The 17,605-nt window shown below is 38.3% G+C and overlaps 1 protein-coding gene across 1 annotated transcript; it reads right to left on the reverse strand.

Moving 5' to 3' along the window:
* Nucleotides 1–998: 998 nt before the first annotated feature.
* ano6 (anoctamin 6) lies at nt 999–17,481 on the reverse strand. The gene is made up of 20 exons (XM_067491229.1): nt 17,070–17,481; nt 12,992–13,062; nt 11,450–11,578; nt 8,920–8,985; nt 8,548–8,835; nt 8,188–8,301; nt 7,989–8,104; nt 7,634–7,768; nt 7,084–7,189; nt 6,586–6,646; nt 6,173–6,318; nt 5,902–5,979; nt 5,372–5,600; nt 5,121–5,287; nt 4,938–5,035; nt 4,688–4,818; nt 3,732–3,937; nt 3,153–3,346; nt 2,931–3,036; nt 999–2,845 (listed from the first exon to the last, which is right to left on the reverse strand). The coding sequence occupies exons 1-20, from the start codon at nt 17,161–17,163 to the stop codon at nt 2,621–2,623; spliced, it is 2,760 nt and encodes a 919-aa protein (XP_067347330.1). The 5' UTR covers nt 17,164–17,481; the 3' UTR covers nt 999–2,620.
* Between the last annotated feature and the right edge of the window lie 124 nt (nt 17,482–17,605).

A 17,605-nucleotide genomic window follows, 5' to 3' on the forward strand; every position in this document is an offset into this window, starting at 1 on the left:
AAAAAACGAAAAACTTTTTCGATATGACAAACATTTGTTTTCCCAAGATCACTGAGTTTTAGTAGCTGACAGATGAGCCAAATATTTTAACCTCTTTAGAGATATATGTGTTTTCCTTTATATACAACAATATGTTAACAGTTTTAAATGGCACAGCTACATACTACACTGTAAGTTATTTATCCCAAATGATTTTTTTGTGTCCACAATGATGTCACTATGCACTGTAAAGAGAAGTTTAGACTGAACTTGCAGACTGCATGTACAAATTCAGTGAAATGCTGTACAGTTTTTCAGTGTGTTTGTCCTTGAGAGGACCAAATATTGTGATAGACTGAACAAGACACACCTTTACGGTCAGGTACCCACTCGGCCTGCCGGCTGTGTCACCCTCACCGTGGGTTTTTCTAATGTTTACAGCCCTGGGGTGATGCACAGCTGCAGGAGGGAGTATTAACCCGAGAAAAGAGCTGCAGAGGGAGGCAACACTCTCCTGAACCGGTTTTACTTGTTGGAGTTTTCAGCTCCCTTCCCATTACATAGTTGTTATTATCAGTTTTATAGCTTATGTTGGTACTCATACATCCCACACCTTTAGTAATTGTTCAGCTGCAGATGTCTTCTCCATTTCCTTGTCCATCTTCCTCTTCAATGTTTTGATTTAGTAAAGCTTTAGTAAAGTCCTTGATCACCTTATTGTAAGAAAAACACGAAGAGCACTATGTTTATTTCTTTTTCCATCGCTGCGCATCCTGCATTTTTAATGCTTCAGTAATAAAGCAATAGGGGATTTTGTTTTAGCACAGCAGAAACTAAAAAACACTGGTAAAGATAGATTTTGGTAAACAAACGAACAAACAAACTGAGCAATAGCTCAAACTTTGTGGATCTGCAGTGGTATCTTGTGCGGTAGAGGTCAAGGCATTGACAGTTCATTGTGATTAAAGACTGAATGCAACATTTACTACATCTAAGGTCAATGAAACACTTGTGGAAGGTTTGTTTTTTTACACAAACTATTTAATGGCACTGTATAACAAAAAACAAGATATGCATAGTATGTTGCTGGTATATCATACTGCTTATATACACATGGTTAAAGTACCATCCTTTAAATCACAAGGCGAGGCAGAGGTATTGGTCATATAAGAAACAATGCAGGAGAGGAGAACATTTCTACATAAACCACAAAGAATATTATGCATTCAAAATGTGCAGTGCAGTGGTCATGTCATGGGACAAAACAAGGCAACTCAGTGAGAAAAGGCATAAAAAATACACTCACATCATTAACTAAATCACTTCACACAGTGGTGAATAATTCATTTTATATCTAAACTGAACTGTGATGATTAAACAAACCTTGTGTTTCCTGTGTTTTGCATCTATGGCATTTGTCAGACAAGTGAACTTTCTACTAAGGAATAAAGAGGTTTCTGAAGCTTATACAAGTGAGATCTGAGGTACATTTTATCAACCAATGTAGTTAAACATTAATTAGTATCTTTTCTAAGTGCATGTGTAATATTGTGGCATTAGTACTTGTAACAGAGATGGAGGTGTAAAAAACACTTCACTTGAAAATTTTGACATCTTTTGTATATACAAATACTGATAACAGGGCTTGACTAAAGCAACCATCCAGCAGTGGAGCCCCAAAATGTGGTTCTACAACCAGGCACACATCAGCTGATACTGCTATAGGCTGAAAACGATCAATTGTTGTTGACAAATAAATTTGAACAAGGTCCATAAGAGCTCTCTGTTATTTAGTATATTTATCATCTGGAGCAAATCATGGGCCGACATAATACTGATTTGTCAGCTATGTGGAGGACACACAAGTGTATGTCCTAAGCTTGCTACCTGCAATGAGATATTTATTATGTCCTGTTCAAATGAAATGAAGACAACCAGGCTACACCGACAGCTGCTGCACTTCACTGGTTTTCTTTGCGTTTTAGGACTGATTTTAAAATTTGTGAATTTTTAAAAATGAGCACTGAGTTGAGATGTTTTCGTGGTTTTACATGCATAATCTGACAAATTTGTGTTATTTAGCACCAAGAAACTGATTTTACATTTCTGCTACCAGTTGCTCTAACATCCATAAAAAACTTTAGTTTAAATTTTAACTTAAATGCCGAAGGATTAATTTCTCTGAATGTCAATATGTAGGTATGCAGCCTAAATCTAAATGAGATATATTTTATGTTATTGTAAATATTGTTGCCTTAAACTATCACAGAAATACAGATAAGGATTTAGTTCTGATTGGATTTTGTTTTAAAGCCAACTCTCACCTCAAAACACGGACACTTAGTGACAATGTATCAACAAGGTAGTGCAAAAGACGGCTGTTTCAGTTGTTTGTCTCTCCTTTAGTTTCTGCACTGGAGCCATCAGCTGTCACTGGCCTAAGCCAAAGAGTTCAGAGCGTGAAGGCCATGACAGGGGATGAAGGGCAGACATCAGTGGTTTCTTCTTTCTTTGTCTTACAGCCTCATTAAGACATGCAGACACCTTCTTTTTTACTTGTTGCCACACATGTTCCATAACAAATGTTCACACCTTAGGTCACAAGGTGTTGGTCAATATTTAAACATGCTGGGGGTTCATGTCAGAAATTATTATCCAGATCCTCTATTGACCCATTCTCTTCTGGGGGCACAGCAGGGTCGTCCTCGTCATCTCGAAGCTTCAAATGTTTGGTCACCAGCTTCAGGTTGGTCTCATGGAGGATAACCTGGGTCAAGTATTTCTCTCGTTTAATCTGCTCTTTGACAGCATACGGGACGTCGGGGATCATGTATGACAAGATGAACTTGGTAAGATAAACAATGTGCTGCAAAGAGAAAAATATACAGAAGTAGTTTAAAAACTAAATTAAAATAAAATGTCAGGAACATTTAATTCTTTTAAATACCCACCTCTAAAACAATTATAAAAGCCATTTTTGCAGCAATCACGTGCCAGTAGTAGACGTTGTGCTCATATTGCCTGGGGTGTCCTGGGGGATACCGAAAATCTCGATACCTGGAAAATAAAGTTTTCAATAGTATTACTTTAATTAACATGAAAACTCAAACACCATTTATTCACAACAAAGGGCAAACTGAAAATATCACACAGGGATGAGACAGACTTTGTACCTGCAGGTGGTGATGTTGTAAGAATCAATTGGCTTGCTGTCGTTTGTAAAATCCCTGGTGTCGAATACAGACAACGAGCTGTTGATGTAGCCCTGCATGGTGTTATTAGCGTAACCTCCATATGGGGACACAGAGAAAGACCAGTAGTAGACCAACCGTGGAATCATGTCTGAGGTAAAGGCGATGATCATGGCCTGTTGAAGCACCAGGACAACAACACGTAAATGAAGTGAAAGCAGAAAATGTTATTTTGTTTGAAATGTCTAACACATAGCTCATGTCAGGGAACTGCCATGAGCTATGTGCATACTGTGCATACTTGTAAATAATAAATATAGGCAATAATATGAGATTACAGGACTAGATACTCGCAAATGTACACTCTGAAGTCCTGATATAAATCCTAATAACATCTTTCTTCGTATATGCCAGTTTTGAGGCTGTAGTTGATTGTTTCATTAAGCATCATCATACTGACAAACAGCACAAGCATGTTTCAAAAAATGTTTTACAGAAATACAAAAACGGCAGTTGTGTTAGACTGCAATAACTCCCAACTCAGTTCAAACAGTAGCTTACATTTGTTGCTACAGCCACAATGGTGATGCCTTGAAGGATTGGCTGCCAGGCCCCTATATCCTGGGCCTTTTCAGGCACGATGCGGCGAAACTGAGTGAGAATTTTCCAAGCATCGACACGGATCTCAAATAAATTGTTGACCAGAGCCAGGACCGGGGCCAGAGGAAAGGAGGCCACAAACAATGTCACAAAGCCAAACTGGATTACTGCAAGAGACAAGATTACAAGCATAACAAAGACTTTCCAGGATTCATTCTCAACAATTACTTATTGTGTGTAAACCGCCTCATATGTGCTTAGTTTCGAACTACGTAACTAAATCGCATTGCAGCTGTGCTGTAGCACTGTCTAATCAAGTTTTAGTGACAATAATTTCAAACCTTATTTTATTTACATATGTGTGCACAATTCATGGTCTTCATGTTGTTTAAGAATGAAAGCAAATATTTGATTGTGTAAATCAGTCATCATCACTCTCTTACTATAACTGTCTCACAATTTAGTTATGGAAAATCAAATGACTCCAGCACCCACAGCACAAACTGCACCACTTCACATTACATCTCATTTTTTAATTGCATTAACAAGCAGAAATGTATAAAGTAAAGTGGAGTTTTATGTGTGTGTAACAAAAAAAAAGGAACTAACTGGCTACCCCTCTGAAACCACCATCTATTCCCTTGACGTTATTGTTAAGTAGTACTTTAAAAGTTAAATATAATACTAAGTCAATTGTTTCAACACTACCCAGACTTCTAATGATACTTTGCCCAGTTATTTTGGTGTAAACCACTGCTGTAATTATTAGTTTCTGTGATGCAAGCTCTTTTGTTATTTGGTGGTACAGTATGTAAGCTCCCACATAGAAAACACCTGCCTTATATTCACATCACAACAGCTTGTGCAACCCTAGTTGTGGCAGATGAATCTACTGAAGGAGATTTTTTTCTTCTTACCCATCTCTAGATATTCATAGAACAGTCCCAGGCTCGAAAAGGGCTGAAGCCGGTAGTCCTGTTCCCAGCGCGGAATCGTGTTTTGTGCGTCCCCACGGGCACAGTGTCGTAAAATCAAATTCTTCACCCACCTGTGGAAGATCAGACTGAGGTGACTGAGGGATGTGGATGATGTAAGTTTACTGTTACAAAGACATTTTGCAACTATCATTTGTCATTATGTTTATGTAACTCAGTCTCAGATTCTTACGGTAGCAAAACCTCTTGAATGTTGTTCCAGATGGCTTTTCCACCCATGATGATAGACAGCTGAGTTGTCAACTCAAACAGACAGCCACCAGGATCACACTGCACACACAAGAAACAGATTAACACTCAAGGACAACAAGCGAACAAGTTAGACCTGTAACAGCTAATTGGACAAATAGTATACCTCCTCGTTCCGGTAATGTCCGAGATAAACAGGGTTTCCAGGATAGCCGACCGACTTCCCTTTTGCGAAGGCGATGTAGAAACAGGAGGAATAATAATTGACAAACTGAAAGAGGAACATCTTCAGGGTCAAGCTGTTCTCATAGTCAGTCTTTGTCCGTGGCAGCTCTGTTATTGTGGGTCAGATAAGACAGGGTTTGAGTCTGAATCACATTCAAGTGAAGAAAGTATAGAGGTGAAACTGAACCTCACCAAAGTCAGTGATCCAGATGGCAACTCGCTCATAAAGCATATTGAGAATCATAATAACAACAAAGTTGATGAGGGAGGCTGTCACTGAAGTGGCCATCTGAGGTGTCACATACTCCTTTATTGGTTCCAACTGCTTCAGGTCCTGGGTCCTGAGGCTCGTTGAGAAGGCAAAGAAGACAGCCAGGCGGTAGACCATGACACCCACAATGGACGCCACGATCAAAAGGATCTATAGGACAAAGTCAAATGATACAAATTAATGGACATTGTATATGGATAATATTCTGTTTATTGCTTTAGTAATTTTTTACTTAATTCCAGTAAGTAATTAACAAACGGAATGGAGTAATTTTTATGTCCTAGCAAGCAATTTACTTTGTATGAAGCCTCTACAATCATAAATAAGTAATGTCTGAATAGTTGGACTGGCCTAAAATAACCTTTTCATTCAAAGAAATTGTTAAGCTATCTATAATTCTATATGTATTCACAGAGGCTTCATGGAAAATTGTTGCATTTGTTTACATTACCCAGAATAGGACTGTCCCAATTCCTATTGACACCCGAACACATCGTCCACATTTTGTATAGGGGATTTTTTCTTTCACCTATATCACCAACAAACACAAAGAAATACACATAAATTTAGCAACAACACTCCATGTATTTAAAACTCATTTTGTGGATACATTTGGTCCAGAGACTGTACACTCTCTGTTTTCTATATACTTTTCTTTACTGGTATAGGTCACAAAACAATGATTTGGCCGTTATTAGATGCAAATCGTGTGTGAGATTTACCCCAGTGACAGGGTTTTTCCTTTCATAGATACACTTGGCCTCATACTCTGGGCGAGATGGCTCTTCCTGCTCCAGAAACTCCACAGTGTCCCACTCGTACTCCAGTTGCGCCTGGTAACGCTTCCAAAATTCCAGGAATAAAGTCACTACAGCCAGAACATGAGCAGTAGCAGGATAAAACAAGCAGAGCAACAATGAGAAATAAGGAAACTATATTCACAGCATCGTCTCCATCTTCCTCCATAAACACATAAAATTATGTTTTTATGTTTTAATACTGCTACAAATGAGGACAAAATAAATATTTCACATAATCAGTTGCAAGCTTGGGTGACATTTGCATGTCTGTATATGCTTTGTGGCAATGTTTAGAAAATATTATATGTTTTTTAAACTTACATACTGTAACTTACCCCAGATTGACATGAAAACTGCAAAGACCAGTGTTCCAAAGTTATCAAATATGCACAGTTTCTAAAAAAGGAGAAAAAAGAAATAAGGATGTCACAGCTGACATTGCTCCATCTGCCTCACATGCAAATCATCTTAAAACCTGCTTGTTGTCGTGCCAGAGGAGAATAAAAGCAGCAACACATTTAAATATGTTAATTCTGTAACCGTATCAACTACTGGTGAAGTAACATGTGACATGAACTGTGGAACTGCCAATTTAAAAAGTTTTCAAAGAGTTTGAATGCTTTAATCTTAATCGAGCTTTATTTTTCTATAGTACAGATATTGCAGATATTCATACCATACTGTGTTTTAAAGAAGAAAATCTTCAATTTTGACATAATAATAATAGCTTTAATAGCTACAATACAATCAATGGCTTCTTTTAAAGTGACATCAGTGCGTTTTATAAACCTATTCTTCAAATTCATATTATCTTGAAAGAAAAATACACTCACTTTTGAAGCTTCACAAGTGTTGTTTAACCTCCAGTATGAGCAGAACTTGTCACACTGTGGACACATCACTATTTGTCCTCCAATCTGAGGATCGCACACCTCTTTGCTACAAAACACAGTAAAGTTGATAAAATGAAAGTTTGTAAAGAAACAAATGTGTAGAAAAGACTTAAATATACTTGTATTGAACAAGACTACAAAATAATGGAAGATGTTGAATTATGTACGTTGATTTTTATAGCAAAATAACCTCGTATTATCTTTGTCTGTAGTTTTTAACCACTTTTTTTTAGGTCTTAATCAGGTGTTGTCATGTTGTCATAGAGACACCTCACAGCTCACCTTCAGTAATGCGATATTCATACCCAGGTCACATGGTGACAAATAAGCAGACTCAGTAACAATGGAACAATCTCCATCCTCTGATGAAGACTGTGAGATGTGATTAAAAGTGCTAGTAGAAAAGTAGCAGGTGGACCGTAAGTTCACATTATTTTTCAAACGACTGTTTTCTGACTGACTTAAAATGGTTAGAAAATGTACTACATACCTCCAAGTGCTGGTTTCTTGAGTCTTATATCCATAGATGAAGCAACACAGCCCCACAACAGCAGCCAAAGCAAGCATATATGTGTAGAAACCCAACCAGGCGAAGTATATGCCGATCTTCTCCCCATAATACTTCCTGTGAAATAGAAGTTTCGTTTTTTTAATCATTACAACTTTGGCTCCACTGTTCACTGGTCTCCTATTAGCGATGCACACAAATACAACAGTCATCATTTTATTGACACCACACAGGACTAAACACTTTGAGGTTTGAGCTGAAGTGAGACACAGTCCAGAAAGAGTAATTATACTACTTAAGTTAACATTGTGATGAGAAAATAAGAGCTTGCGTTCACCTTATGAGGTCAAGTGGTTGCATCTTGTAGAAACTTTTAGGACTAGCCCATTCTTGATAGAGTAGATATCTCTCGTTGGGGCAGCCCTCCTCTCTAGACCTCACATTGAACCTGCACTGAAAAAGCCAGGGCAGAGGACCACGTTACTGTGTATTTTCAGTTTACATCTACACAAAGGGCAGAAAACAGTACTACTCACGTCATGGAGGGGATACGCAGCTTTGTACACTCCGCTGTCCAGAAGTTTGGTGATACCAAACTTCTTTGCATTTCCTCGTATCTCATAGGGGGCACGACTCAGGATGTAAAATGCCTGCGAGAAGGTAAAGAACATTCCATAACTATGGTCTGATTATCTTTATGCTAATAATCTCTTCATATACGTCATGCTATCAATCAGTATGCAGACCCAGCATAGACAACTTAGTTTCATTAACTTTAATAGGCTCCACTTTAGCACCTGTAGAGACTGTTCAAACAAACAACTTTAGACTACTTACATTCCCAACAATAAAATCAGAAAAAGAACTTGCGAACAGACCAACATTTCAAAACTTGCCATTCTGCTTCTCATGGCTGGAGTGAAGAAGAGATCCTTGTCTTTCATGTAGAAGTACTCTAGACGATCTTTCTCAAAGGGGGCAGTGAAGAACTCGGCCTCCTTGCCAATTAGGTCCTCGTTGGGGTAGAAGTGCTTGGTGATGCAGGACAGAAAGCGCCACGGGGAGGGACGCGAGGACAAATCGTTGGCCTGGATGGGGAGCTTTATGTGCAAGACCTCGGCGTATGTGCACAGCACGTCCCACGGCATGTGGACTTTCACAAACATCAGTTTGTCATCGAGTACCTGCAGAACACAAATGTTTAGAGGTTAGTGGAACTTTGAGAAAAAGGAAGAGAAAGATCACTTTGCAAAGCTTAACTGACTTACAGATTTTGTGCCCTCCAGCTCCAGCCCCATATTCATCAGGCTGGCCTCAAAGAACTGTCGTCGTTTCTAAAGGGAAGGGCCCAGACAAAGTTTCTGTGATCAATTATCTCGTCTCGTTTGTGGCAAATTCAGTTTCTACACCAAACGCACTAAAGCATCCTGCATCACTGTAGGTTCCAGGTCTGCAGAGTAAATACAGTGAGTTTTTTTTTAACTAATTTGAACATTTTCAGCTTAACCATAGCACATTTCATTATTAGCTTTAAATTTCATATTTCAAAATTGCTTAAGTATCGATGCCATTAACTACAATATAAAATCCCTGAGAATAAAAACAGTCAACAAGTCTGAGCACGTTCTGGTCGGATACACTCGTGGAGCCACTACCCAGCTTCACCAAAGACCAACAAAAAACAATACAGAGCACTGGATTTGAATAAAAAAAAAAAAAGTAGCTCACCACAATGCTCAGCTACAATGAATGAAATTATTACAGAAAATAATATTTCTATAAAATAATATAATTCTGGTTCCAACAGTTTTTAAACAGTTCTGATCATTACCATGCAAAGGAACTCGTTTTTTTTATGTTTTAACCCTATAGTGACAGAAATGCTGCTTCCTGACTTTCTTAGTTCTATTTTTATTATTTGTATTCTTTGCTGTGTTCATGCTGCAGCAGAGTGAAAGTACAGGGGGACAGAGGAAATCAGAGGGAAAAGGCCCACATAGCTAATAAAAAAAATCTAAGTTGAAAAGTGACTTATTTAGACATCTACAATGACCTTTGTGTAAGTTAAACTTTCAGTCAGACTTTGTACAGACTTAAAATCAGGGTGGCATCTCTCCCTCATTCCACCTTTTACTGATCTGTCTACAGCCTTTTGTTATGCATATGTGTATTTGGAGAAAGCTGATTAGTAACCTAGTTTCATGTATACAATAGAAAGAAAGCAGTTTTCTAGAAAATAGTGTTTCCCCTAATCTCCTACCCTGGTTTCAGAAACCAGCATTTACATAACAGAATTTAGATATTATCAGCATCTAGACCAATAACTCAGCTAACACGATCTAAACTAAACCACACCCTCCAGCAGTCAGAGCAGGTAGGTCTGTTTGACATCACATTGGTTTTTACAAAAAGGGAGTGGCAGCTAGAAAGTGCTGCACTCCTCATACCTCACTGGGTTTAGTTTAATTTGAGATGATTATGCACATTAAATTGCTTCATTTTTAAATAATCTGTGATAAATGGGCTCATAAGCTCTGATTATTAATGGCTCTACCAGACTACCTTTTACAATAAACAGGCTAAAACTGCTTGATGGGCTTCTACATATGTGGTTTTACTTGTGCAAGATCAAACTTTGCTATTTGTAAAATTCTCAAACTTTTAGCTTTCAAACTTTATAGGATACAGTCATTTCAAAACCACTTAAGGGGTTACAGACACAACACTGCAGGTCTCTGTGGATCTACAGTACACATCCCTGTGTAGACCTGTTGTGAAAGGTACAGGTAGCAACAAACACACCTGTATATGTCAGTTCGTGTCTCATTGTCCTTTGTTTGTGTTCTTACACTAATGCACTGATTCGGAGAATTTACATTACATGTGTATTTATAGAAGGTGGCATGGTAAATATTTATGGTATTAATGTGAGTAATAGCATTAGTACCAAAAATGTCCTGTGCTGTCTTATAAAATGTTCCAGATTTCTATTGCAAAATAATAGAGTTCTAACTTACAATAGGAGACATATTTCTAGGCCGATCTGATTGAACTTTTCTTAGCAAAGTTTTGATGGTGTAGGTTAAAGTGTAATGTTACTAATTTCTGCATCTTCCCCTGGTCTGCAGCTGTAATAAACAGATCCTGATTAAAGTCTGTGTGTGTACTAACAATATAAAGAGGGCACTGTAAAAAATGTGTGTGCAGCAGCTGTTCAATTAAGTCCATAATCAGAAGTTGAAGAAATACTTCAGTTTTTGTATGCTGTGCTTAAAACCACTGTCATGAGTAATTAACTAAACATCACAGATCCATCCTGACGTGCTGGCGCAAATAAGAACTCCCTTTACAAATAAGAACAGTCAATACAAAACACGGAATGCATATCATCAGCACAATGAATATCTTGTTTAAAAAGTGTTTCACACACAATTCTTGTCAACTTCATTGTAACTTTACTGAGTGGACATGACTTTAAACGGAAGTTTAAAACTTAAATGACGAGTAAAGATAAATATTTAATAACAAAAATTTTTTGCTACAAAATCTTGAGCATCAAGCGATTTCCTGTTTGATTGTCATTATGCTCAGATTGTTTTTTATTGTTGTTTCAGTGTCCCACACTAAAAATTGTTGGGTTTGATCATTTACTCTGAACATCCCGTTTCAAGATGAGCTGTGGAGCACCACCCTTCTCTCTCTCCCCATAGATTACTCCATTTATGTCACTGTTTGGAACAGTTAAGCATGTTAAGCCCTGTACCGACCAGCTCGAAACACAAAAAAAGAGAGACCTACCTTGTGTCTCTGAGGTGTATTTTTCTTATCAAACTCCTTTTTGTCCTCATCCTCATAGACCAGGATGAAGTCGATCCGCCTCACACCGTCATTAAAAAACAAGGAGTCTGGTTTGTTGTTAAACTCTGCCTGAGGACAAAAATAATGCGTGCTAGGTAAATCCACAGCATGGAACTCATACACCTCTTCTTCCATATTGCTATACATCCTGAAATGAACTGAGACACGTCAGAGTTTTGTAAGTCTGTGCAGGGATGCTCCTAAATACTGACTCTGAACAGCCTATTTAACCTGTGATATGCAAGAGTCAACAAACATTGTGACACCCCCCCCCCCCCCCCCCCCCCCCCCCCTCTCTCTCTCTCTCTCTCTCACACACACACACGCTCAACATTGCCCCAGCATATCAATAAAGCTCTTGTAAGCACACTGTAAGTGTTATATTGTCAAGCTGATTTACCTAAAATTCAAACTTTCCTGGTCAGAACGTAGAGTATCAACAGGAGTTGTTCTGACTTAAAGTCTTTTGAATGATGACTTGAATGAATGAATTTGAAGAGTTTGCTTAACTTAGCAAATTATATTAGTTGCTAAAAAAACGAGACTAGAATATAAGTCTTGTCCAGCATACATTTGTTGGAGAGATAGTAAAGCCCTCCATATGTTGCCTTTTTTATAGTTTAAATTAAAAATTATGGTGGAAAGAAACAAATCACATAGTGGATTTAACTGAAATTACACACAGGCTCTCAGTTTTACAGGATGTCATAAAAAACCTGATGAGTCACTTTCTATGAAACTGAGGTGGCAAAGCTCAACATGGGGAGGGGGCAAATATCATTTACATGTAAATGTACTCCAGAATCATTTTAGGAAAGAAAGAGGAACATCCCTACACTGTATAAGGGAATGTTTATGATGAGGCCCTGCAGGATCAAAGTCATGAAACTCCACAGTCGCTGGTTTGGAGCAATAATTTCTGTAAATGCTGCTTTTTGTGTACAAAAAAGTACTTATTCTGTTATTGTGTATTATAACAGCTTATAGAATAATACACTGGAGAATAGCTATTAAGGCTACAGGCTTTAAAGAATGGGCAGGTACAATCATAGACAACGCATCCTATAGGTCTGTGATAAGCAAACTGAAAAGTAACGTGAGTGACTTTTTTGGGAACTATATCAATTTTGATTGAACACCTTGTTTTCTGTTTTCATTTCTGTGATACTCTTATTTTATGTTTATCTTTATTCTCCTTAACTATACTACTGTACAATCTGATTAACTATGAAAGACCTTAAGCCTTGTCATACCATGTACCAACCCTTTCAAAAATAGAAATGCAAAGGAAAATAAGCAAAATCAACAGGCAATCCACAGACGCTGCTTGTACTTTTTACACATTTATGCACAGCTTGTATTCACTGTATATGTAGATAGGGACTAAAAAGTGTAGTATGTGTGTAATGTCTATATGATGAGCCAAAACTTATTGCACACACTTTCACTTTCAGTTTTCCAGATGACGCTGGCTTGACTCACCTGCAGTGTTTTGGCTAATTTTGCTCCTTGTGCAATTGTATGATATGTCGGTAAAAACTCCTCAGGGTAAACTGTAAAAAAACAGAGGAGACACAAAAATCACATTATGGACATAAAAAAAAACTAGTAATCCTAAATCTAAATGGGGATTATTTTAAACATGACCAATAAACTGAATGCCTTCTATTATTGGTTATCACAGCTATATCGTTATCAGCTTCTGTGCAGGTATTCCAAACTGAATGGGCGATTATAAAAATTTTACTGGCTGCGTTTTTTCATCTCTTTATGCAACTGTAAATAGAGATTAAGAAAACATAACAAATACACTGACTGTCTTATACTATTTAAGTGGTTATCACAGACATATCATTACCAGCCTACAGCAAGTATCAGAAAGTACAACAAAGTATTCACAGTGCTTAACTTTTTCCACATTTTGTCTTGTTACAGCCTTATTCTAAAATGGATTGAATCCATTATTTTCCTCAAAATTCTACAAACAATACCCCATAATGACACTGGGAAAGAAGTTTGGTTAAAATCGGTGCAACATTATTAAAAATCAAAACACAAAAATTACATGTACATAAGTATTCATGGCCTTTGCCATGACACTCAAAATTGAGGTCTGGTGCATCCTGTTTTCTCTGATCATTCTTGAGATGTTTCTGCAACTCCTGTGGGAAAGTTAATTGCTTGGACATGATTTGGAAAAACATGTAACTGTCGATATGAGGTCCCACAGTTAACAGTGCATGTCAGCACACAGACCAAGCCATGAAGTCAAAGGAATTGTCTGCAGACCTCCTGGATCTGGGGAAGGGTGCAGGGGAACAGTCATGTTTAACAACTGACATCAATATTTTGATTTGAATCATGACTATCTTCACCAGGAAGTTTCAATTCATCAAACACTTTGTTTTGTGAGCATATTTGTCTATGAACAAATATCTGCAAAATTATGTTCTCGTCAGCATCACCTTTGTTTTCATTGCTAACTTGCTATCATGCTAAACAACACTGTTAACATAATTAAAACACCCTGATATGTGCATAAAACACAGTGTATGAGGTAAATATTACACCAACTAAAAAAAGCATGTTAGCCTGTCAACACGCTGTTATTTTTATTTTCATATTCACACTCTTTTCTAAAACTGACTAATAATACAGTACTGAGAATAAAAAGAATTTTCCCATCAGCATCAGCACTATAGGTGTGTCAAAGATCAACTGCTTTCGGCTTGTCCCTTCAGGAGCACCACAGCTGAACTTTGATAAGCATGTTCATTTGGAATGAGTTTTTATGCTGGATGCCCTTCCTGCTGCAACCCTCCCATTTTTATGCGCGGGGGTCATCCTTGGTGGGTTTGGATTTGAAACTGCTGCCTTCTGTATCGAAACCTATGCTCTACCACTGAGCCACCAGGCCCCCATCTCAGCACTATAGATATGTAACATTTATAAATAATTAATAAAATGAGCAAACGAAGAAGGTGAACATAACAGCACCATTCCCTCTCGAGCTGTGTGTCACTTTAAAAAAGGCCAGGACCTGTTCTACCTCACATGGCACTGGATGAGAACACACTGTAACTCATTTGCAGAACTGAAGGACTAAACTAGTGACCCTGTAGCTGCAAGCTGCTGTTGCTGCTTTAATATTATTAAACTGCCCGCTGGCCACCATGTTGTATTACATGCTGGAAAAAAGAAAAGAAACAGATGGCTTTCTACTCAGGATGGTCTACACCCTGCACTGGTCTGCACTTTTCCCCCCTTCATCAAAAAACTCGGAAATAAAGTGAAAATGAGTAACTATGACTTACTCTGTTATATCCTTACTGATAAAAAGCCATCCTTCCTTTTTTTGTTTTTTTAAACAACAGATGACACAAACATGGAAAGTCTTTCAATATTTCCATATTAAGTGGAACACTATGACAAAACTAACCAGAGACAGATGTTGTTTTCAAAACACTGTCCACAGTTACAGTAACTGTGGAATCACGGCTGACCAAATGAGCAAAAGGGTTCTCCCTCTGAAAACTGCAAAGTCTACATACAAATCTACAGACAAAGGACTGTTTTGGCAGCTGGTTATTTGTTTATCTACCTTTGTATGCTGACACTATAATCACAGACAGTAAGGATCTAATACTGCAAATTGGGTGCATAGAGTATATGTGATAGTTTGGTGTTTAAACATCCAGTATCTGTAACCGATACTCTGATTTGACTTGCGGGGGGTTGGAGCCTATCCCAGCTATCGTAGGGTGACAGGCGGGGTACACCCTGGACAGATCGCCAGTCTATCGCAGAGCCAACACAGAGAGACATACACAGACAGACAAGCATTCCACTCACATTCACACTTATGGGCAATTTTAGAGTTAACGACCACAATGAATTAACCTTCATGCTGTGAGGCGGCAGCGCTAACCACTCGTTGGTGTTTAATCCTTTGCTGTCTGTGTATGTGTTCAAGTTGTTTGTTATTGTCTCTTGTACACAGCTGTTTGTACTGTCACCACTTTAAATAAATAAAACGTGCACCAGTTACTGAGACGTTCTCTTTTTTTTCGAGGCTCTGAGTCTAAGAGCGTAAACCCCACAACAGTGTTTGACTCATTAAATCCAAGAGAAATATGATTACGACACCTCGGCAACCTACAGTGAGTCATTTAAGTGTGATTCTCTTAAAAGGCGTGGTGAATTGATGCCAACATACCAAAACCACCCGCTTCCTTTCTGCAATAGCTACATCCTCTCTCACAAAACACAACACACGCACACATGCAAAACAGTCACAATTGTTGCAAAAGGGATTCTTTTCATTGCAGAAGCATGAAATATTATAAAGCACATTTGTTTTACTTCCGGGCTCTCATTTCAAAAAATAACTAATTAGTCCTTCTGAGTTAGTTCTACTCACCACAAGAAATCTCATTCCACAAGAAAGGCTATGATTTTGGTAGGAGCTGGGGGTTAGGTATAATGTAGGTGAATATATGCTACATATATGAACATTTGCTATTTCCCTAGTATCCACTGACCTACAGCAACCTTTCAGATCTGGCTGAAGATAGGCATCAGGGTTGCTGCACCAGCTGCAGAGCAGGATGGTTGTCAAACATGACTTCCTGCATCAACACCATGTGGTATTGTGCATGCTACTCACAAGAAACAACGTCTGAAAATATCCAAACCAGTGACTGTTAATTGTGAGTTTATGTCTGATAAATAATAGTTCATAATAGGCCCAATCAAACCGAATACACTCCGTGAAGCAGAATAAAAAGCACTTTACATTTCTACTTGATCTGGGCTTTACAAGTGTTACTGATTGTTAGTGATGATTCACTCAGGCAACACCTGACCAGACAGCATCTCACTGTGGATAAGACAGATGTTACAGGAGCTTATGGATCAATAATTATGTCCCATAAATTAGAAAACAGTGTGACTGACTGGCTGACAGCTGAACCTGCAGGTTTCCAACACTGTCTATTGTCATCTGTACTCTTGAGACTAATGCCAGCAAGTCAAGCACGTCAAAGGCACAAAAGTCACATCAGTTAGCTATCGCATAAACTCTGATTTTAGAGATTTACTGCGGGGGAAAGGTGATCTTATTTATTTATTACTATATTTTATCCACCCTTTAGCACATACATGACAACACTAAATAACTTCTGTCATAGCAAGTTATTGTCTTACAAATAAAATCTGCATTTAGGTCTTCACTTCAATGAAGAAAGAAACAACTGATGATTCAACATTTAGGTATTTTCCCTTTTCATTGTAGCTGATGAAGTTGAGCCTGATTTTAATAAGGCTACCCTGATGAGAAGTTTCTAAAACTGCGGAATAATGTTTAAAAAACTTTACTAGTTACAGCTTCACTGTCCGTCCCACGGACCAACTGCAGGCTGGTCCTGTTGGTACTTTTACCACAGATCTCATGGTCTAGCTAAAGTGGCACATGACCAGGGAAAGTTGGGATCATATCCAGACCGGGGCCATGATCGGACACTTACTCAACAAGTCTCTAAATTAACTACATTTCTCTCACCGATTTCTTCGTCTACCATGCCCACTGACACATCTCGGTCCACCCCCTCTGTGTCCGAGAGGGACTCCATCTCCAGCACGTCGTTTTCGCTCATTTTTTCTGGTCGAAGCTTTCACTTACATAACAAAACGCATAAAATTAAATCAAAAATATATATCCAGCAGTGGAGCTTGTGTTAAAGTGGCGTCACAGAACTGCACTTTTCTTCGCACATTGTTGCTTTGTTTCTCAACATGGACCCCGCATCTTCAAGTTCTGTTCAAGCTGTGACTTGTGATAATGGAAATCACACGGGTGGGGTCGGAGGCGGAGGACGAGGAGGGTCCGCCAGAATGCCAGATCCTATTACGATCATTTTAAAATCTTTGTAAGTTTGTTGTGGATGTTGCAAGTGGCATCCGTGGGAATATGTCTGCTGTTTTTTTTTTGTTTTTTTTTTAACTAGTAGGCTACTTCCTCATATACTTGCTCGAATGGCCTAAAATAAAGTCATTATACTGCGCAGTTTTGGAGTTGTGGGCTCCACATCAATGCTT

Source organism: Channa argus, chromosome 21 (genome assembly GCF_033026475.1).
Source record: "Channa argus isolate prfri chromosome 21, Channa argus male v1.0, whole genome shotgun sequence".
Classification (NCBI taxonomy): Eukaryota; Metazoa; Chordata; class Actinopteri; order Anabantiformes; family Channidae; genus Channa; species Channa argus.